Genomic DNA, 23,383 nt, shown 5'->3' with positions numbered 1-23,383 from the left:
AAACCGCTCACCCACACGACGCCACACACGCTGTCTGTCTGCCATCTGCCCTGAACAGTGAAAACCGGGATTCATCCGTGAAGAGAACACCTCTCCAACGTGCCAGACGCCATCGAATGTGTGCATTTGCCCACTCAAGTCGGTTACGACGACGAACCGGAGTCAGGTCGAGACCCCGAGGAGGACGACGAGCATGCAGATGAGCTTCCCTGAGACGGTTTCTGACAGTTTGTGCAGAAATTCTTTGGTTATGCAAACCGATTGTTGCAGCAGCTGTCCGAGTGGCTGGTCTCAGACGATCTTGGAGGTGAACATGCTGGATGTGGAGGTCCTGGGCTGGTGTGGTTACACGTGGTCTGCGGTTGTGAGGCCGGTTGGATGTACTGCCAAATTCTCTGAAATGCCTTTGGAGACGGCTTATGGTAGAGAAATGAACATTCAATTCACGGGCAACAGCTCTGGTGGACATTCCTGCTGTCAGCATGCCAATTGCACGCTCCCTCAAAACTTGCGACATCTGTGGCATTGTGCTGTGTGATAAAACTGAACATTTTAGAGTGGCCTTTTACTGTGGCCAGCCTAAGACACACCTGTGCAATAATCATGCTGTCTAATCAGCATCTTGATATGCCACACCTGTGAGGTGGGATGGATTATCTCGGCAAAGGAGAAGTGCTCACTATCACAGATTTTTTCAGATTTGTGAACAATATTTGAGAGAAATGGTTATTTTGTGTATTTAGAAAATGTTTTAGATCTTTGAGTTCATCTCATGAAAAATGGGAGCAAAAACAAAAGTGTTGCATTTATATTTTTGTTCAGTGTATAATCAACCATTTGTACATGTATTCATTTAACTCTCCTTGCATTAACCTTGTACAATATTGAGACAACTCGGAAGATCTCCAGCATTAAACACCACAGAATACAATATTTTCTAAAAATAATCATCTGTAATTGTTAATAACATAAACATAAACAATACTTACATACAATGCAATCAAAGGCATTAAGACGTATGCAGATGTAGCTGGATTTCTTACAAACAATAACACATTGCTCACAGAGCCATGCTTTGCCTATTTCCTCTCTAATGATCACCTGACACACCCATCTGATGATGTCATCCTGATTCTTAAAGGGACCACGACTAGGCACAATAGGCACACAAAGAATAGCCCAGAAAATGCAAACAAGAGTAAATTTAGCTGTAACAGAACACACTGTGCTATCATCAGGGATTGGCCTCCCAATCAGGCATTGGTCAATGCTGCTGTGTAGGATCAAACAGTGCTTTCTCTGTCATCACTTATTCAATGTGCCAATACAATCAATATACACAAAGGGAAGGATTTGTCATTTGCATGTCTTCTTTCAGACCACAGGACTTGCATACAGTAGTGAACTGATTTTGAATTGCAATAAAGAACCAGCAGCCTTGGTTACCAAGTATGTCTCAACTTTATACTTTCATTTCGACAGTGACAGAAATAATTCACAAAGAGGGAATGATGCTTAATGGTAGCTGTTAACTGTGCAGTGCCATTGCGGGACATAATGAGACATAATGTTGAGAGATGAAATCAAAGTTTGAGATTTTTGTATTTAACAGCGACATGATTTCACTGAACCCAGTCCGACCTTCAGAGATTTCAATTGTCTAACCTTAACCCTCATTTTCCACACAAAGAGAATCAATCAATCAATGTTTATTTATATAGCCCAATATCACAAATGTTACATTTGTCTCAGTGGACTTTACAGTTTGTACAAAATATCAGTATGACAATACGACACCCTCTGTCCTTAGACCCTCACATCGTACAAGGAAAAACTTCCGGAGAAAACCCACAGTTTTAAAGGGAAAATGGGAGAAACCTCAGGGAGAGCAACAGAGGAGGGATCCCTCTCCCAGGACGGACAGACGTGCAATAGATGCCGTGTGTAAATTGAAAAGATAATACATTTGCAACATAGGTAGTCCAAATGTTTGGAAATGCATGTGTGTATAATAGGAAGATGAATCCACGAGGATATCCATCCAGGACCTATGATCCAGGACCACAGCCACGACTCAAGATCCAGGGCTCGCGATCCAGGACAGAGGAGCGCAGGATCATCCATGACTCCGGATCCCGGCGTATATAGACACCAAAAAGAAAGACATTTGGGGAAGCTGGGTTAATCGGAACATGAGAGTACACAGGTATAGACAGAGAGAAGGAAGAAGTAAGATGTCCCCCGACAAACTAAGCCTATATCAGCAAAACTAGGGGCTGGATCTAATCAGCCCTAACTATAAGCTTTATCAAAAAGGAAGGTCTTAAGCGCACTCTTAAAAACGGATAGGGTGTCTGCCGCCCGAACACAAACTGGAAGCTGATTCCACAAATGTGGAGCTTGATAAGAAAAGGCTCTGGCTCCCATTGTACTTTTAGAGACTCTAGGAACAACCAACAACCCTGCATTCTTGGAACGCAATGCCCTAGTAGGACAGTAGGGTATAATGAGTTCTTTAAGGTAAGATGGCGCCTGCCCATTAAGGGCTTTGTAGGCGAGAAGAAGAATTTTAAATTCTATCCTGTGTTCTATAGGGAGCCAGTGTAAGGCAGCCAGAACAGGAGTAATGTGGTCCCTTTTCCTAACTCTGGTTAGTACACGAGCCGCAGCATTTTGAATCAACTGAAGCGACTTGACTGACTTCTTGGTACACCCTGATAATAAAGAGTTACAATAATCCAGCCTTGAAGTAACAAATGCATGGACTAGTTTCTCTGCATCGTTTTGAGGCAATATATGCCTGATTTTTGCAATGTTACGTAGATGGAAGTAGGCGGTCCTTGAAATTGATTTTATGTGGGCGTTAAAGGATAAATCCTGATCAAATATAACACCAAGATTCCTTACAGTCTCACTGGAGGCCAAATTAATGCCATCCATAGTTAGTATATCCTTAGATAATTTGTTTCGTAGATTCTTCGGGCCAAGTACAATAACTTCAGTTTTGGTCGTGTTTAACATCAAAAAGTTTAAGGTCATCCACGTTTTTAAGTCCTTAAGGCAGTCTTGAATTTTATTTAGATGATTAATTTCATCAGGCTTGATTGATAAATATAGTTGAGTATCATCCGCATAACAATGAAAGTTTACAGAATGATTCCTTATAATATTGCCTAACGGAAGCATATATAATGTGAACAAAATAGGTCCGAATATTCTTTTCTTTTCAGATTCTCATGATATGAACCTGTAATGTGGGCATCGTTCAGTTTCGCTCATGGGCGAATTCACAAAAAATGGATGGCAGCCACTGATAGCTCCAGAAATTGCGCTTCACTTGCAACCGCTATGGACTGCTATCTGCCCCGTCTCAAGGTCTGATACGCAAAATATATTGCATTTATGATACAGCGCAAAAACAACCCTAACGTTTTGCAGCTGACTGCTATTTGAGGGAGGCGTGTGGTGTAACATGTAATGTAATGTAATGTGTGTCTCTTTTTTGCTGATAGTTTTGTTGCAAAGGAAAAGAAGCCAAAGCCTCGGTTGTGTGTGTTGACTCGACGGCAATTGTGAAAGAGGGGAAGGAACAAATTGAAGCCCAGGATTTTGGAAAGAGGATGAAATAATAAGTTTAGTCATTTATATAGTATAGACCCCTTTTAAAAAATATTTTATTATTAAAAAAAATAGTACTTTATTCATTTATTTTTCCATGACACAACTGTCACTGCATCCTGTCACTGCATCCCAACATTAATGAATTAGAGCAGACAAAAAATGCATTAAAAAATGCATTTCCAACTCTGTGAAGATGCTAATAATTTCATTGTACCTGCGTGTGACAATCATTACTAAACATTGTAAATTGGACTGTTTTTGCAATGAGACCCATTTGCATAGAAAGGGGCCAATTCTTTGCCAAATATATGCCTATTACCCAATTTAAATATAATAGCATAGGAGCACATAGATGCTATTTGCTAAGAAGTGCAGTCAGAGTTACATTTCTGAATTTCGCCCTATGAGGTGTTTTGAGAATTGCATGGTTTAATTTTGGATTATTTTTGCAGATTGAGAGTCCGCAAATTTGCCCATCAGTCTACTCAACACCCCTCTCCTGAGTGTGGCAGTTATTTCTCATTTTCTGCCAATTACCATCAAACAGAAAGTAGTGAAAAAGACGAGATTTGACAATTCTTAATTGTTTAAAAAATGTTTTTAACTGAAGTTATCAATTTAATTATCTTTTCTTTTTAAGTCATATTAAATATTAAACTACAGACATTCAATCAACCCTATCATCCAATTAAGCTTCTTGGTAATGGAAATGGTATTTTAAGTTTTATACGCACACGTGAACAAACATGGCCTCAGGTTCACTCTGGCCTTAGACAGCCTGCTTATTATCCAATTCCAAGAAACCAATGTGTTGGGGCAAGTGGAAAGGACAGAGTATTTTAATTGACTTTGCCTCTGCAGTTAATAAGGTAAGGGAGTAAAGGATAGACAGCAACAGCTATTAGTGACACTGCCGGCCACAATCAGACTTTTATACAGATTTCCTCTTGGCTCAATAAAGAAGTCAGGTGTGTGAGTTATCTCTGTTCCACAGGAGGTCATGATGGGCGGGTGAAACCGTGGGCAGCAAAAAATGACTTTTCAAAAACCGGGAAGGTGAGAATTTCCCCTAAAGGTTTTTCTGCCACAGCTGATAATCTATTAGTGTAATGTAAAGCCTTAACTGTGTCATTTCCCACCGTACTGATTTTACAGCTAATAAAAGAGGAAATTCTTCCCTGGGTTGCAATAATCTCAAAGCAAATTCCCTCTAATTGTAATTTAAATTGACTTTATTTGTATAATTATACTCTATATCCAGAGTAAATGGTGCTAATTCTGCAGGATGATCTACACCCTTACAATCGGAAAGAATTACGTTGAATTGTTACCTATGACTAGAATGTAAAAGTTGGACCATCAAGTCAGAAATATACACACAGTGGACACGACACACACACAATGCACTATTTTGCAGTGTGCTATCACGGCTAGGCTTCATTTGAAATACAACTTGATGTAAAAGTTTTACCTCCACTCTCAAAGGCTTTTATTTTCTAAATAATTTTAGGGTACTGCTGGGACCTTGATTGTGGAAATAATATAAATTGTTCAGGACGTACATCAAACGAAAACATTAAATGTAAGACTTATAGCACCTGCGGATAAAGAACTAAATGGCAAACATTGACAGAAGGTTGTGAAATATTTTCGTTCATGTGGAACAAAAATCCAGTTTACTTATCTCTGTAACCTCAGTACTCATCAACACCTTTAGTGTATAAATTAGCCTCTTATGTGTTCCTGTGACCACCTAAACACACAGCGGGTGTGGATCTTGGAGTGAATGTGCTGAGTCCGTCCACTGCTCCTCAGCGCCGTCAGGGGGAAAATCACAGGCATCCAACCACAGAGGGACACAATAAGCCCAACAGTGAAAACAAATTGGTACTCTGGGGAGCTCTGATGCCTCCTTTTAGCTACCCTGTGTGGTGGGGACGACATAATCAAGCTCAGCATGGCGTCTCCACACACATTTATGTCTGATATTGCGTGGTTTAAAACATGCACAAGTCACGCTGATATTCGTCATACTAATAGAAATCCTCATGTTCAAATACAAAAGCAAAGCATCTTGGTTATGTTACCTGTTGATTTCATGGGATGTTCTCTACTTGTTTTCATTAAACCCCAGGGGACAGTGAACAGCATTTTATACTGAATGGTGCGGCACACAGACATTATGCTGCCTTTATCCCCAACAACCATCATTTTTTCCCATTGTTTTGTTGTTTGTTTAGCAGAGCCTCTATTTGTGAACGTGCAAAAGAGACCTGTTATTTTTCAGGACCCAGTACAATATGACAATATATATACAATGTGATTTTGATGGCGTTTTCACACGTCGTGTTAAACGGAACGCTGAAGTATTACCCTACCCCCTTGTTGCGGATTGTTTGGGTTGACACACATTTTTCAACTCTTTGTGCGGACCAATCAGCCCCACTCTGGAATGGCTTTAAGAGGTGGTTTCGGACAGCCTCTAGTGATCCCTTAACGGCTCATTTCTGGTGTGAACACTGTTGGACACCAATCACAGGATGCTACCATATATGTAATTTCACTAGTTAAAAAAATGTTTTATTTTCCTGTTCTGGTGACTGGGGAAGTAGTAGCCTGCATGTTTCCTTACACTGTAACTTGATGGATTTACTGTGATTCAGACCACAAATGAGACAATAATTAGCTAGCTATCGCACCCTGCGGTCCATCCGCCTCAGTCCCCGCATGACACTAGTTTACCAGACAAATAGCTGTTGACAAGAAGCTCTGTGGACTCTTATCATTAAGGGAGCGTTATTGAGACCAAATGCCGGTGCTGGCCACAACCCTGTGTTGCTCTCTTTCTTGTAACGACATGCTGACTGCAGTGGGGTTTGAACCTATGACCCCCTGATCCGAACACCAACGCACAACGCGTTGTGGTGCACAATGCACTGCACCACACGCCACCACAAGAGCCCACAGGACAAAATAGAAAAATTGGATATAGCTGTTTTTAAAAAATATGAGAAGCACACCACATCTGAAGAAGTACTCTTTGTTTCCTAATTGTATTCATTTTTTATCACAGCGAGCACACAGAAACATCAGAGTAATAAATCTTCCTACACGAAGCTAACAAAAGGCGTGGTGCTTGTTGATTAATTTCTTTTTTATCTACAGGAATTCTGTTTTATAATTCAGCGAGTAATATATGAGGGATTATCACTTGATAGCAGTTGCTGTGTTGTTGCCGTCATTCACTGACATCCACAACCTCCATCTATCTTTTATTGCCTTATTTGCATAAAAAGGCATCCTGTTTAACACATTTCTGTTCATAAGACAACACAGAACAAAATGACAGAGCGCTGTGTTCGCAACCTTGAAATACACCAGTAACAAACAGAGAGGAGTGGGAAATTGTACAAAAAAGAATAAATATGGTGTTTTTTTGACAAAATGGATATTTGACTTGCACAGGCTATTACGTTTTGATATACAGCACATTAGCGGTGCAACTCGGCATGTCATGATAGAGACTGTTTCTTACTGGTCTTTATAGCTTTCGCAGACTCTTTTAGTTCAAACTGCTAATGGGGATAGGGACACACAATGAGGTAATGAGGTACGCAGTGTATCGCACAAACACTCCTGACCTCCAAAAACAACCCAAACATTTAAATATGTAACAGAACAAGTTAAATAGTTTAACATTCTTGGGAAAGTGCTATATTTCACTTATTCTTGCCCAGAGTAAGATTGATGCCACTCGGATGTGTCCAAGCTTTCTGTGGAGCTCAAGCTGGAAGCGGAGCTTAGTTGAAAGACATTGGCCCAGCATGTAATAACTTATTAAACATCGTTTTTTTTCACATTTTCTGTTTGTGTAAGGCTTAATCAGAGCCAACCTTTTACACAAAATGTCCCTATCCTTTTCTCGGTTATTACATTACAAGCTCAATATTAACAAACCAAAATAATGTAGCACTTTATCCTCTTCAGGCCACAAAGCAAAGACAAAAATTGAACATCAGCAACCTATACTGTAGCTCAACTTTAAACTTCCAGTCAGCTAACTTCTCACGTTGACTTACAACAATTGTATAATGACTTTATTTAATAAGGTCATTATTTGTTGTATGCTGTAATCAGAGTTGACATATTATAACATTGTTGTGTCTATTGATACATCTACTTGGCTCTTTTCTGTTTATAGCTTTGTTTAGATTAAATCAGTGCCATGTTTACTAGCCGTTTTAAAAAGTTTCATCCCCTCTCATAATTAGGAAAGGCCTAAAAACCACTGGAAGATACACTTTTTGGAGTCTGGCTAGAGAGTTCTCCCTGCTTATGGTCTTTAAGCTATTCTCAACTAATCATCAACCACTTACTACTACAAAAGAATGTTCAAACACAAAGTCAAAACTTCTGTAGCAATTATTTCTCAATGGAATGTATACTTTCTTATTCATAATCTTTCCTTAACTGACATGTCTTTTTTTCACAAAATATGTTTTTATTAATAAAGTCATCATCACAAATGTATATCTCAAGAGACTCCACGGTCATTAATTGTTAGCCAGTTACCAAGCTGTGTTTAAGTTGATAAATAACCCCGGTGTCTGCTCAAGGTGTGATCAAATGAAATAGCAGAGAGGGACCATGTGTCTACATTAAGCTCTGTGGAAGGAAAGACCTTGGGAAGTAAAAATCAATCAGCTTCTTATTGCAGACTCTTAATCAAAACACATTAAAGATACAAGCTGGAGGAAGGTACCCACATCTCAGCGCAGATCAAGGTCGATGTTGACTCTTCCTCTCTTTTCGCCTCTTTCATCCAGAGCATGTAGTACAGCTTGACATGAATATCCATGCCCTTCAGATGGCATCCCTGCTGTGTGTCAGGGTTGGTAACATAGTGGGGGTTATGCTTGGCTCCTACTTACAAGACTGATTACAGTTAGAGTTATTTGTTTTTACGATGTATTATTGAACAGGTATGGGGGGTGAAACTAAATGGTATTAGCAATGACAACACAAACATGCTGATATTTAACAGGTACAAACCCAAAGTATAGCCAACAGCTGAGGCCGGAGGATTACTAACGTTTTTAACCGAAACCATAACATGGATAAAAAGCATAAACGCCATCAAGAGAAAACTGTTTCAGGGCTGTAAATAGTAAATGGACTGTACTTATGTAGAACGTTTTCCAGGCTTTATGACCCCTCAAAGCATTTTACATTCAGCTTAGTACAAGTAAGCTATTATTCACACTTACGGGAGAAACTTGGTGTTAGGTATTTTGCCCAGCCTGTCCTCCTCCAAAAAATGACCAAATAGGTCGATTGTTCAGCAGCTTATTACGACCTTTAGTCACGTTTTAAAGTTTAGCACCTCTAGTGGTCGTGTAAGAAACAACAATTTGCGGCATATGGGCTGATGCTACCGTTGATTGCAAACGCTCCAGAGGGTCGTGTATTCACAAATAACCCTCTCTGGAAAATCCAAAATTGTAGGATAGTTTGGCCATTAAAATGCTTTTTGATTAGATTTCTAGCGAGAAGCATATTGTACTTTTAGAATCCAGGTCCAGTGGATGTATAGGATCTATAGTTTGATAGATATAGGGAACCGCAGTGACGCATCCTAAAACCCGGAAGTAAACTCATTCCGGAGCGTTTGCAGTCAGGGAGCACTTTCGAAAACGTTATTATAGGTCGTAATAAGCGCTTGAACAATCGACCTATTTGGTTGTATGAGTTGCAGGACTTGTTGATTTTGCCCAAGGAGTCATCGACATGTTGAATGGGATCATCCCTCAACCTTCAGATTGAAGGTCGACCACACTACCTCGCAACCACAGTTGCCTGTTGTAGATGTAGCTAGCATGTCCCAGCAATCTGCTAGAGAAATCTATTACACTTTATCTTACAGTCTCAAACACTTCTGTTGCTATCAAATTATTAATAATAACTTTATTTGTTACTTTTTCATCCCAACAGCAGTGATGACGACTTCAGTGCAAGGCAATGAGCTCTTGTACAGTATGTTTACATTCAAATTCAAAAAGAAAATTCACTTTTCAAAAACAATTCAGTCATAACAGCAATGAGCTAGAAATGCTGACACCAAAGTCCTATCTATATATACCTATATTCTTGGCCAGGTCAGCATTGTAAATGAGATTTTATCTCAATGCTTTTTATCTGGTTGAATAAAGGTTAAATAAAAACTAAAAACTACAGTATGTCTGGTAATATTGGTGTAGGGTGTAGTAGGTGGTTCACTGACTGAAATTAAGGATCAGGTTGACATGACCAGCAGATTGGGGCAAGAGATGTTACATTATCCAAGTGATAAGTGAGGGAAAATAGCAGAAGATGGATGAAGGAGAGAATAAAGAGATCCTTTAGGCCTGGTTGAATATATTGCGACTGTAATTGCCACCAATATCTGCCAATGGCCCAATCAAGGTTTGTCTCAGGTTCAGGGCGTTACTTAACCTTGCTAAGCCTAAGTAGAATGAGAGTGAGAATGATAATTGAGTGGTCATTACAGATGAGGATCTTGTGTTAATAGGTGCTAAATGATCATCCAGGAGGGAATAAATGAGTCTGAATGGCTGAGTGGGAGATGGCCGGTGAAGGATATTAGTATCATTATTATTGGATGGTATGGTTGCTATTGGCATTCCCAGAATTAAATATATAGGAAGCTGTGAGAAGGAAATCCTCCACGCTAGCAGAGCTATAAAGCTTCTAATTAGGGAGTGAAATTGAAATGCTCTACCAATGGATGGTTTTGTTTTGAAGCCACAGAGAGGCTGCAGAAAAGTCACCATGCCTTTCATCAAGAACATTTTCTCTGCCATTTTAAAATTCATAACGTTTGTGTTCAACTTTGAGGCACTTTGAAACCATTAATGTTCCTGCATGTCCTTTCCTTTAGTACTCACCTTGTCCTACTTTGTCATCCACTGCATATCAGAAACGATTTCTCTGAGATGTTATTTTCTTTACCCAGAGAGATAACGCATCAAAATGACTGGTAAACTTGCATATGTGCAAATGTACCAACACTACAATAAGAAAACAGTATTTTTTTAAAATCATTATACGTTGATACGAGTAACAAAGGTCATCTTTTATTACCCCAAATCCAATAAAAAAAGGTGTAAAAATAATAGGTCCTTTACAGTAGAATAATCACTGATCCATCAAGGCTCGACTGTTAAGTCCTTATGTCAAAGTCAGAGATCACACGTTACAGAATAATTGAAGGCAATAAGAATCCAAACACGAATAAACTAATCTCAGTAGTGCAGTTATGCACAAGTAACAAAGGAAGGCGGAAGGGGTGTTAGGTCTCACTGCTCGTTATAATAGTTTGGAAAAGTCTGTGGAGCTCTTGATGAAAGCTGATTGTGTTCATTAAAGGTGACAGCTACCTGTGTGAAGACTGAATCCAGACTTCAAATACGGGGCCGCATCTCTGTGTTGCCAAAGAGAAAACGCATTCAAAAAAAGTTTGTTATATATTAATTTGACTTTTTTATTTTGAAGTTTTTACACCCAACTTAAATTGGGGTTTATTTTGAAATCAAACAAACAGGAAGACAATTCCCATTATTATATTTACAAAAGAATTGCAGGTTTTGAGAGCTTACACCAGTGGACACTTCAACATGTCTCGTCGAAAATAATTTTGTAGCCTTTATGCTGTTTTTTTTTTACTTTGATTGCTTAATGGTGAACTGCTTCCTCTGAAAGTGAGAAATATGAACGGTCAACTTCTTTTACAACCCCTTTACCAGTAGGAGAATTACAAGACGTCTATGCCATTAAGGCAGTGATTACCCTTGACGTGTTGAACACTGTGGAGTGCTTTTTTCTGATTAATTAATCGCTATAAAATGGTTTTTTACTCCATGATCACTGAAGATTAATAGATCCAGAGGTACATTTTGACATCCTTCTTTAAACCAACAAATGCTTAGTAGCTTACACCAATGTTCACATTAATTTCACCTGAGTGCAGTGTTGACAAATGCAGGGTTTTTTAACTAAACTGCAGGGTTGTTTTATTTTCTGTAAAACACCCTTGTCACTCAAAACTTCTCCTCACCATTACAGCTTTTATTAAATGCTGCCAAAGAGGCTCAGTCTCCAACTACACACATCATATCTGCCCAATGTAAGTGTCACTGCTCTGGCTTCACAGAAGCTAAACAGGTTTTTTAGAATCAATGTTGATGTTTCATTGCTTTAAAAACACACATGAACATGGTTTACGTGACTGACCTTTTAAATCTGTGAGCCATAACCACACCAAGAGGTGCTTTGGCAGAAATATTTCAGTCTAGACTTAAAAAAAGGTGTCTCTAGCTGACACTATTGGCGCGTTTCCACTGCAGCGGGGTAGCCCCGTTTAAGCGTCCCTAAGCGTCCTCGCTCTGGCCTCGGGCTGCCTCGCTGGCCACCCCAGGCCGTGGCGCATTTTCATTACAGTTTAGGACCTGGGGTAGCAACGCAGTGTAGGCGGGGCGATCGGCTTTGTTTTTGTTCACATTTCGAGTTGTTCCGTCGAGCTCCCGCTGGATTTGATCATCCCCAATGAGATGTAGGAACGTCGTCACCTCCTCGGTCGACCACGGTGTGCTTTTCTTAGAAGTAGCCATTTTTGTAGCTCCTCCGTTTACAAAATGCTGTGTATAAAAATGCTGCAAGCTTGCTTCTAGATATATATGCGACGCTAGGGATGAACTCGCGCGTAATCTTGTGACGATTCTCTCTGACCAATCAGCAGTCGAGAGTGTTGACGTCACTAGTTCAGCCCTGGCCCTGGTCTGAGGGAACCACGATTTTATGAGGCCGGAAAAAGAGGGAAAAAGTACCCGCTGGCCGGTACTAGGCTATATGGAAACGCCACCAAAAACCGGCCTGGCCGCTTGAGGACGGTTAAGGACGCTTAAACGGGGCTACCCGCTGCAGTGGAAACGCGCCATAAGTTTACCTGCTAGTTGCTAACTTTGTCTGTGTGCTGTTTGGACCTGGGTAGATAACTTATGGCTGGTAATATTGATCAAAGGTGGAATTAGAAGATGCACACTTAGTGTCATCCACTGAAAACCCAAAGAAAAGCACAGGTGGCGTTGTTTTTTTATTACTAAACAATAATAGGAGTTGCAGTACAAGGACATTACGACCAATAAAGAAACATGTATGTTACATCTAATCATTGGCTAATCGATCAAAACAAATCAGTTTTGTGACGAGCCTCCAGATGTTGTTGTGTTTTTGGAGGTTGAATGTAAATGAGGTAGGGCTAGGGTCTTTCACTGTTAAATCATCATTTTGGGATCTATTCTTATCCACTTGTTTGCAGAAAGTGAGATTTAAGGATGAATACTAACATCTCACTCAAATCATGTTTGAGTGTTGTATGTTTTGTAATAATGGACCAAGAGTCTCTTTAAATAAAGATGATGATGAATACCACTCTCATCTGTCAAAGTATGAAGCTAGCGCTAGCAGCTGGTAAGCTTAGCATAACGAATGGAAACAGGGGTACAGCTCACCACAGTCTAATGATACAAGGAAGTGTGGCAGACCTGCGGCAATAATGCTCACTAATTAACATTTTATTTATATAATCCATACTTTAATTGTAGATTGTTGGTGGTAAAGTGACTTATTTTCATCATGACATTAGAGCTTTAGGAGAGTGCTTGTAGTCACTCCCCTCATTGTTTTCAATAAAACCAGGACAGCAGCAATGAGGTGATGTGCCAGGCTCTTTGATATTGATTTTAACGTTGTCAAAGTTAAACTTGTTCAACTTACCATGGCAACTATCATCAACGAAAAGCAGCCTTCAATGTATGTTTGCATACATTTGGATAGAGGGTGCCAGGTTGTTCCCTCTTATGCTAAGCTAAGCTAACCTTCTACTGGTTACAGTTGAAGACATTGTCTTATATTTGATTCAATTTACAGTACAAAAGTACAATAAGCATATATTTGCATGTTAAACTATTTCTTTAAGTGAAATTGACTGATGAATGCAAAAGGTATATGATATAATTGCTAACACACATGGCCAATGTGCCCACAGCTTCTTTTAGAGATCAAAAAGTCATAGAGTAAACACAATTTAAAAAACAGCATTGTGGGAATTTTCAGTAACGGCTTTATTAAATTAGTGCAAAAGACAGACGTAACTCATTCAAAATGTCATCTTTTACTTTACGGTTTTTCTTCCACAAAACCCCACACACGCTACGTTCTTTTGATGAGCGCAAGAGAAACAAAGCAAAAATCTATCCACCAAAACCACATTCTTTTTTTTTCTTCTTACACATCTTCTGGTGATTTGTAATGACGGATGGAGAGAGAACATGAGAGGGCAGAATTGACGGGGGACAAAATCAAACCTTAACACACGGCAGCCATCAAAACAAGACTCCTGATTCTGCTATTAATCACAGATTTCAAAATTATAAAAAAATAAACATAAAAAGATGTTACAGTAAAATAGTCAACACATCAATAGCATTAGAAATAGTGCCTAAAATTCACAGAAAAAAGGTTTTCCTCTTTTTTATTTACTCACTGTGTGGGTGACAAAAGAACTTGCAATCAAAGTACTTAAGTTAATCAATACTGTATATTTATACAATGGTAAAAAATAAAAATATTTATACAATAGTACTTTTTTTAAGGTTTACACCGTTACTATAAAGATATACTGTTTCCACTCCATGACAACTAATGCAATAAAAACAGAAGCAAATCGAAGAAAGGACTCCAGAGAGTTTCTGACTTTGAAGGCTTATGGCTACCACCTTGTCCTAAAAGACCACAACCACTGCAGACAAAGAAACAGGCTTTGTTCTCTCCACTTAAAGAGGGAAACAAGATCAAACACAGTCTGTGACAAGAAAAGAAAAGAACACATCAAAAAGTCAATGCTCTTCTCCGACCAGGACAGTAGCTCAGCCTTCGCAGTGTTCCCTGGCCCCGCCGAGAGTCAGAGAGAGGTCGATAGAGAGACGGGGGAGACAGGGAAGGAGAGGCAGATTGATGGGGGGATTATGTATATGCAGGAGGAAGATGAGAAAAGGAAGGATCAAGCAGGGGGGAAAAGAAAACGGGGGAAGGAGGGAAAAAAGGAAGCAGGACTTTTTGGATTAACTGTGGGAAAGACCAGAGGTTTAAGGTGAGGTCCAATACGCAATTGATTTATAGCTTTAGTTTTGTTACAATATCAATATACATGTTGTTTCAAGTATCTCCTACGGATGTGGCGTGTTGCCATGAACACTGCTAACACCACATGTTGTCTGCCAGTGTAATGGTGCCAAAAAGGAATACAATGAAAACCATCTCGATGGTGGAGGAAGTAAAAGGGGATAGGAAAGATATAGTGAAAAACGTCAAATGGAGTGAGGAAAACACGAGGCGATGAGATGAGAGAACAATGAAGTGCAGAAGGACACATGCCACAAGGAAAGTAAAGATGAAGAGAAGGAGACGAGAGCGGCGAGAGGATAAGTGAGAGACTGGTAAAAAAACGCAGAGTGGTGTTATACAGCAGTTGTGCCACTGGGGATTGTGTGTGTTTTCTTGTTTGATTTGTCCCGGTGAGAAGACTCCTTCTCGCTTCTTCATCTTCTTTTTCGTCTTCTTCTTCTGCTCTCCTAAGCCTGGGTTGCGTAGGGGGAGATAAGTTGTTGCTTTTCAGTGTTGCAAAAAGGACTACGGGAGGTTTCAGCAGAATCTACAGGCCTGGAGGGAGAGGGGATTCAAAGACAGAGGGGGGGAAGTTGAGAGGATACAAGAAAGGAGGAGGGTGGGAAAGAGAGGAGAAAAAAGGAGATACTGTAAAGTAAAGGTCATCACTGAACCAGATCAATTGCAATCAATTACACAGGACAGGTGATGGTATCGCATCATTAAAGATTCAGTAAGGACAGAACAGAGAAGTTATAATTGTTCCACCTTCAGGCAGTAACAACCAGGAACTGTGTCAGCCTGTACCTTCCTCAACATCCTGGACAATTGGATCGATACGGCTGAACACAAGCAACACCGCTAACTTTAAAGTGCGGAGAAGTGCATCGAGCTTTTGATTTATTATGTCATCATCATGTGTTCAACAAATGAGCCTGGACTGAGCTCTCCTCTTGATTCGATTCACACATCCTCTTTTATGAGAACCTGTGAGCTTGAAGGCATCACAGAACATGTTAATTTGAACTGATGCTGTGTTTTCCTTCCAAAAAGAGAAAACGGTAGGGTCTGCTACCTGGTAATGTGACAGTTTGTCTCATCAGTCTGGTAGAATTGCTCACAACGAGCTGGTTCAAAATTGGATACGAACAAACACACACGCAGTCCCGTAAACACACACAGCTGCAGGCACACGTACACACACGCTCACAGTGCAGTCTGAAATGTGAGAGTTTATTGATTGCCTCTCTGCCAGACATCTCCTCCAAGTCTGCTCCCTATTTCTGACATATTTGGAGATGGCTGAGCATTCGACAGAAACCCTTCTCACTCTTTGTCAGTTTGGTCATTGGTCTTTTTCTTTCCCTTTCTCCTTTTTAATATTCTTTCTGATGTGACTGGGTTTGATATGGCGCTCTGGGCATCTACAGTGTCCTTAAACTACACGTTAGGACGAAGTAGGAGTCAAGCATCCACACTAAATTGAAAGATATTGAAATGATTCCACACACAGGTCCAGTTGCTACCACACTGTTCACTGTAAGTTCAGGAGGAGGTCACTTTGCTTCTACTAAATTAAAATTGCACTGTGTATACGAGCACCACACACTTCACAAGTGCACTTGGTAGAGCATGAGGATTACATAAACAAAAAAGATGAAATCCTCAATGAGCAAACAAAGCCTGATCCAAAATATGCATTAACTGCTATGATAAAGTGATACAGAATGTTGTTTAGCAAAAATAAACTTTTTACAATTGATGTATTTTGAATGGTGTGAGACAACTAATCAGATGCTCTGGGTTGCAGAATTAGTAAATGGTTTCACTTTGTTTCTATTTCAAAACATTCTTACAAAGACATTATTTGTCACTTCATTTCTCTACATGTGTAGATGACTAGATGTTTTAAGGTGTTTTGTACATGGCTAACTTCATAAACAGACAAAGGCACGTTACTTGCTTTTGCATGAAGAGCAAAACAATTATTTAAAAATGGTTTCAACACAACATTGCATTTTAATACAAAAGGAATGTTGGAAGATTTTGAAATTAACTTTTTCGAAGACACCAACAAAGCTCTTCTAACAAAAAAAAAGGGCCAATGATCCATCTTCTCCATCCATCTTCTCCCGCTTATCCGTGGTCGGGTCGCGGGGGTAGCAGTTCCAGCAGAGAGCCCCAAACTTTATTTTCCCTGGCGACATCAACCAGCTCTGACTGGGGGATCCCAAGGCGCTCCCAGGCCAGCAAAGAGATATAATCCCTCCACCTGGTCCTAGGTCTACCCCTTGGTCTCTTCCCAGCTGGACGTGCCTGGAACACCTCCCTATGGACTGTTTTGGGGTGGAAGTGGCTCAGTTTGTAGGGACTTGGGAACCAGAGGGTCATCAGTTCAAGTCCCGATTGGACCAAATTCATATGTCTGGACTGGTAGATGGAGAGTTCAGCTTGTGGGCACTGCCAAGGTGCCCCTCAGCAAAGACCCCCAACAATGGTGCGGCACAAACTGGCATCAGCCTGTTTGCATGTGATTGTGTATGTATTCGATTTTTCAAAATGCGTTAGAGAATATACATATCTAACATATCTATACATTTCAGCAGCCTTTACAGGATAATTCACACAGACACATGTAATATGTGCAATTTAAAGTTAATTATGTAGCAAAGAAAGGCGCAGCTTCCATATGGAGTACACTGTTAGTAGAACTCCTCAGTTCAGAGATGCAGTGGGTACTGTGAAGAACGGATCAGGTGTACCACGCCACCTTCCTTAACAGGCTTACCTTTAAGCCTTGCCTTTTACTGCTAATCTAGCAAAATGTGGTTTAAAACAACCAATTTGTAGGTGGCAATTTGTCATAGCTAGTGTTTGTTTCTAAAGGGTTTACTGTTGCATTACGCTCTCAGGGTTTCCATTGTGAACACATGAGTGGGCTGCACTGTTACTCCCACAGTGGAGGTCACAGCTCTTGTGTGCTTTGTTTAATAAGTTGGCAGTCAGTATCAGTCAGACAGAGCCGTCATGCGTTTCGACTGTTGACATGCCAATAAGTCTTCCTGTCTTTATCCTCCTCCACTTCTGCCTCTCTCTCTTTCTATAAGATTAGGGAGCGGTCTTGAGGAATGTGGACTATAACTTTTGCAGACATTCTAAAATGAATTGGAGTGTACACTTCACAAAATTCTGAAAGCGATCGAAGCGTGCCTGAATGGGGGTGAATATCTAATAGGATGGAGGGTATGGAACAGGAGGTGTGGGGTGGGTAGCTGGGGGGTGGATCAATTGATTTTTCTTTCTCCATTGTTTTTCTCCCAATGCCTCCCTTTCATAACGCTCAGGACTAAGTGTTCCCCAAAAAAGGAAATAAAAGTCGAGAAACACTCAGGGGCACTGGAGACTCAGATATTGGTTTTTGCAAATCTAATGAGACTCTAGCAGCCCTGTTTCACCTCACATGCAGAACTGGTAATACAAAACAAGCAATTCTCCCCATGTGTATAAAGAAAGGCAAGGCCTTGACATGAAAAAACGCTGGTGAATCAATTCACCTCAGCTTCCACGCAGAAACAGGCTATGAACTTATAGGTCAGGAACAGATGAAAGGAGAAATTAGTGAGTAAGAAGCGAGAAAGATAGAGATGAACAAAATATAATCACTCTACCTTGGCTGAGTTATAAATGAGTCACGTTATGTTACGGCTAGCGGAATTATAATTAGGTTTTTGATCTATATACAACTCTCAAAAAAGGATGCACACACATACCGACATATTCATGTGATATATGAGGGTGACATTCACAGTACCAACATAATATTCGCTCATCTCCCTCCTGGGAAAAAGTATATAGAGCGTAAACAAGCTAAAGTTTATATATAACCAATCTTCTCTGTCACTCTTCTGTTCCAACACTTTGTGTAAAACAACTACCTGTGCTAGAAAATGAGCCTATTTCCATTTCACAACACCAGACAGAAAGGAATACATTTCGCCTCAAACCCTATATGGATGACCTGATGGAGAATCACAGCGCCTCATTGATGTAGACTGAGCTTACGTCTCCCCTTAATGTAAGTCTCTCTGGGTAAAAGCGTCAGCCTATTGCGTAAAATGTAAATTTAACAAGCTGCGGGAGGCGAGGAAGAATCAAATAGGACACTGGAGAGAACAGTTACCATTTTCCAGCCTTTATAATTGCTGAGAGGAGAAAAGGGTGACAGTTGATTAGCTCAGGTATGTCACGGCTGCTAGACAGGAAACAGCGGCATTGCAGCATGAAGAAGAAACATTACAAGGGAAGACAGGGAATCTGTCAGGGTAACGCTGACTATAATAGAAGTTGATGAGCCCTACCAACCCAGAATTTAATGAATGAGTTAGCGCTACAATAAACCACAGAAGAACAGATCACAGAAATGTGTTATTGACTAGACTATGTATGATAATGTTAAGTAAAGATTTCATTGTCCATTGAATTTCACATTATTAAATACGATAGGCGATCATGCATTTGTTCTAATGTTTCTGTGTGTGTAAGGCAAGGCAAGTTTATTTATATAGCACTTTCCAACACAAGGCAATTCAAAGTGCTTTACAAAAAATGAAAGAGATTAAGAAAATGGCATTTAAAATCAGTCATTAAAAAGAAAAGCTAATAAAATAAACATTAAAAGAAAAAATACATGGATAAAAGTTTCAGTGCAGTCTAAGATATGAATAGTTCAATTAAAAGCAGCGACAAAAAGAAAAGTCTTCAGCCTGGATTTAAAAGTAGTCAGAGTTGCAGCGGACCTGCAGGTTTCTGGGAGTTTGTTCCAGATATTTGGAGCATAATAACTGAACGCTGCTTTACCATGTTTAGTTCTGACTCTGGGGACAGAAAGCTGACCAGTCCCTGAAGACCTGAGAGATCTGGATGGTTCATAATTTAGCAGGAGGTCAGAAATGTATTTTGGGCCTAAACCATTCAGTGCTTTATAAACCAGCAGCAGTATTTTGAAATCTATTCTTTGACACACAGGAAGCCAGTGTAAAGACTTCAGAACTGGAGTGATGTGATCCACTTTCTTAGTGTTAGTGAGGACTCGAGCAGCAACGTTCTGAATTAGCTGCAGCTTCCTAATAGATTTTTTAGTGAGACCTGTGAAGACACCATTGCAGTAGTCGAGTCTACTGAAGATAAAAGCATGGACAAGTTTTTCCAAATCCTGCTGTGACATTAGTCTTTTAATCCTAGATATATTCTTTAGGTGATAGTAGGCTGATTTAGTAACAGTTTTAATGTGACTGTTGAAACTCAGGTCAGAGTCCATGACTACACCTAGATTTCTGGCTTTATCTGTTGTTTTGAACATTGCACACTGAAGCTCAGCGCTAACTTTTATACGTTCTGCCTTGGCTCCAAAAACCATTACCTCAGTTTTATCTTTGTTTAATTGGAGAAAGTTCTGACACATCCAGTCATTGATTTGTTCAATGCACTTACTCAGTGTTTGAATTGGAGCATAGTCTCCTGGTGAAATTGTTACGTAAATTTGTGTGTCATCTGCATAGCTATGGTAACTTATTTTGTTGTTCTTCATTATCTGAGCCAGTGGTAGCATGTAGATGTTAAAGAGAAGAGGCCCCAAGATGGAGCCTTGAGGAACCCCACATGTCATATTTGTCAACTCAGATGTGTATTTACCTATAGAAACAAAGTTGTTTCTGTCCTTTAAGTAGGATTCAAACCAATTCAGAACTGTTTCCGAAAGTCCCACCCAGTTCTCCAGTCGGTCTAGTAATATGCTGTGGTCAACAGTGTCAAACGCAGCACTGAGATCTAATAATACTAACACTGAAGTTCTGCCACTGTCTGTGTTTAAGTGGATGTCATTAAAGACCTTTACAAGAGCAGTCTCAGTGCTGTGGTTTGGACGAAAGCCTGACTGGAACACATCAAAACAGTTATTTAAATGCAAGAAATTACTCAACTGTTGAAAAACAACTTTTTCAATGATTTTACCTAGAAATAGGAGGTTTGATATGGGCCTGTAATTGTTCATTACTGAAGCATCTAGATTATTCTTTTTTAAGAGCGGTTTAATGACTGCAGTTTTCAGGGCCTGTGGAAAAATACCTGAGTGAAGAGAGTTTACTATATGAAGTAGATGGCCATGCAAGGCAAAACATCGTTGAAAAATCCTGTTGGAATAATATCAAGGCAGCAAGAGGAGGATTTCAGAAGTTGAATAATGTCCTCTAGGTTTTTATCATTAATCTGATGGAATTGTGTCATGATGTCTGAATTGATGTTAAGTGGAGATAGGGACAACACATTTGCTGTTCCTGATGCAGAGGCACTGACTGCTTGTCTGATTTTCTGAATTTTGTCAGTGAAAAAGGAGGCAAATTCATTGCACGCCTTGGTGGATAGAAATTCAGAGGCTACTGACACTGGGGGGTTAGTTAGTCTGTCGACGGTAGCAAACAAGGCACGTGCGTTGTTTTTGTTTTTGGTAATGATGTCAGAGAAGAACGATTGTCGTGCGTTTTTCAATTCCAAATTATAAAGGCCAAGTCTCTCTTTATGGATTTCAAAGTGAACCTGGAGATTTGTTTTTCGCCACCTGCGTTCAGCTTTTCGACATTCTCTTTTTTCTGTTTTCACGGTCATGGCCTTTCTCCATGGAGATATTTTCTTGCCAGACACTTCCTTTACCTTAGTTGGAGCAATGGCATCTATAACATTTTTAATTTTTGAATTAAATGTGTATGTGTGTGTGTGTGTTTTTGTGTGTATGTGACAGAGATAGAAATATCTGTCTTTGTCAAATGTTAATCTCGCCTTCTACTGGACCAATCAGCCTAATCTTTCTGTTCAGATTCATGATTGGTTAATTTCGACCAACTAGAGTTGGTCATTTTTGGAACAGTAGAAAGTCTTAACCAAGAGGGTTAGGTGAATTTGTTGTGTCTTGGTACGGTTTTGAAATACATTTTTCTACTGTTCTATTAGTCCGTCTAATCTCATTTTTATTTTTTGAGAATCATTTCTTTATTCATAATACATTAAAAACAGTTCATGTAGTGGATTGGTAACTTGATCAACCAATCTCCCAGTGTACGGTGGTAAGAAAGAGCAGCTGACATAGATGACATATTCATTATGTTCAATTAAATCCGGAAAGTCACTTTTTTGTGGGCTAGCAAAGTAAATAGAAAGACCTGTGGCAGATTTGTACAATACTGATGTAAGACAAATTGGAATTATTTGAAAATATTTAACAATACATTTGAACATCTCAACATATTCCAATCCAATGTTTTGATTCTGGATGGTGAACTAACCCTGCTTTTTCCTTTGGATCACATCATTAGCTGCTTGAGGAACTTTTTCTGCCCCCAGGATTATGGGAATTGTTGTCACAGTATCATTTAAATGAGCAGAACTGGAGGCAAAATATTAGTGGAGTTTAATAGAAGTTTTTCACACTGGAAATGTTGACAGGTGACAAGCCAAACATCTCATTAGATGGTGACATTCAATTCAAGTTAAACTCGGCTTGAACATGTACATTTAACACTGCCAGAATGAATGTTATTTGTTACACCTGTATTCAAGTCTGCATATCAGATTTGAGAAGGGCCTGTATTCAACAGCTTCAGGGCCGTGTATTTCTACATAGAATTACCAGACATATACATTCATAACTCTGGAACTGTCTTTCACATTCTTGTCACCTCATCCCGTTGACAACAACAGCTTATACAATTATCGAGACTTAATTTTTGGAAACTTTATGGCAAAACATTTCCCTGTAACACATCATTCACAATGCACATGCAAATACTGGATGGTGCAACAACTTTATACTGATAAATGAATGAGGCCTTCAAGCAACAATTGTTAATGATCAACTAACAATTCATTTATTGTAAGAGCAAATATGAAAGCTTTTTGGATTCTTAAAGGAGCCCTATTTTGCCAATTTTCATGTTTCATTAATGTATTTTGTGCCTCTAGTGTGACATATTAACACACGTTAATGTTCAAAAAGTGCTTTATATTTCTCATAGTGCCTGTGCTGCAGCACCTCTTTTCACCCTCTGTCTGAAAGAGCCCAGTCTGCTCTGATTGGTTAACTGCCAAGCTCTGTTGATTGGTCAACCATTTAGAGATGTCCTGCCCCTTAGCCTTTCACGTACAATGTGTTGAAGCGCTAGCCAATAGAAGAGGAGTGTTACGTATAATACCACTATGTCGCGCAAGTAAATACAGGAATACAAATGAGGCATTTCAAGCAGGGAGGGGAGCGTGCAAGAGAAACTCCCTGTGGAGGGAACTTTGGGATTTCAGCCTTTGCAGACCATTTACATGCAGAAAACCGTATAACACACTAGAGGAAAGGGAAATTCCAAAAAAGCATAAAAGGCCTCCTTCAAAAAGGTTACACTTACATATCAGTATAGTTACAGAAATGTAGCAACAAGGTTCTACATTTCTGAATCTGATTAAAGCCATTACTCAGTGTTAACTAGTTGGAAAACTTAAAATA

General features: G+C 39.7%; 1 protein-coding gene across 1 annotated transcript in view; it reads right to left on the bottom strand.

The window, feature by feature from the left end:
* Nucleotides 1-13,775: 13,775 nt before the first annotated feature.
* cdh13 (cadherin 13, H-cadherin (heart)) overlaps nt 13,776-23,383 on the bottom strand; it is a 467,262-nt gene continuing 457,654 nt past the window's right edge. The window contains exon 15 of the mRNA XM_034210651.1: nt 13,776-15,396. Within this exon, the coding sequence (XP_034066542.1) occupies nt 15,389-15,396 (8 nt within the window). The 3' untranslated portion in view covers nt 13,776-15,388. The remainder of the gene's footprint in view (nt 15,397-23,383) is intronic.

This window comes from Gymnodraco acuticeps, unplaced genomic scaffold (assembly GCF_902827175.1).
Source record: "Gymnodraco acuticeps unplaced genomic scaffold, fGymAcu1.1, whole genome shotgun sequence".
Classification (NCBI taxonomy): Eukaryota; Metazoa; Chordata; class Actinopteri; order Perciformes; family Bathydraconidae; genus Gymnodraco; species Gymnodraco acuticeps.
The sequence above is the reverse complement of the archived record's forward strand: the minus strand, read 5'-3'. Positions and strand labels throughout refer to the sequence as shown.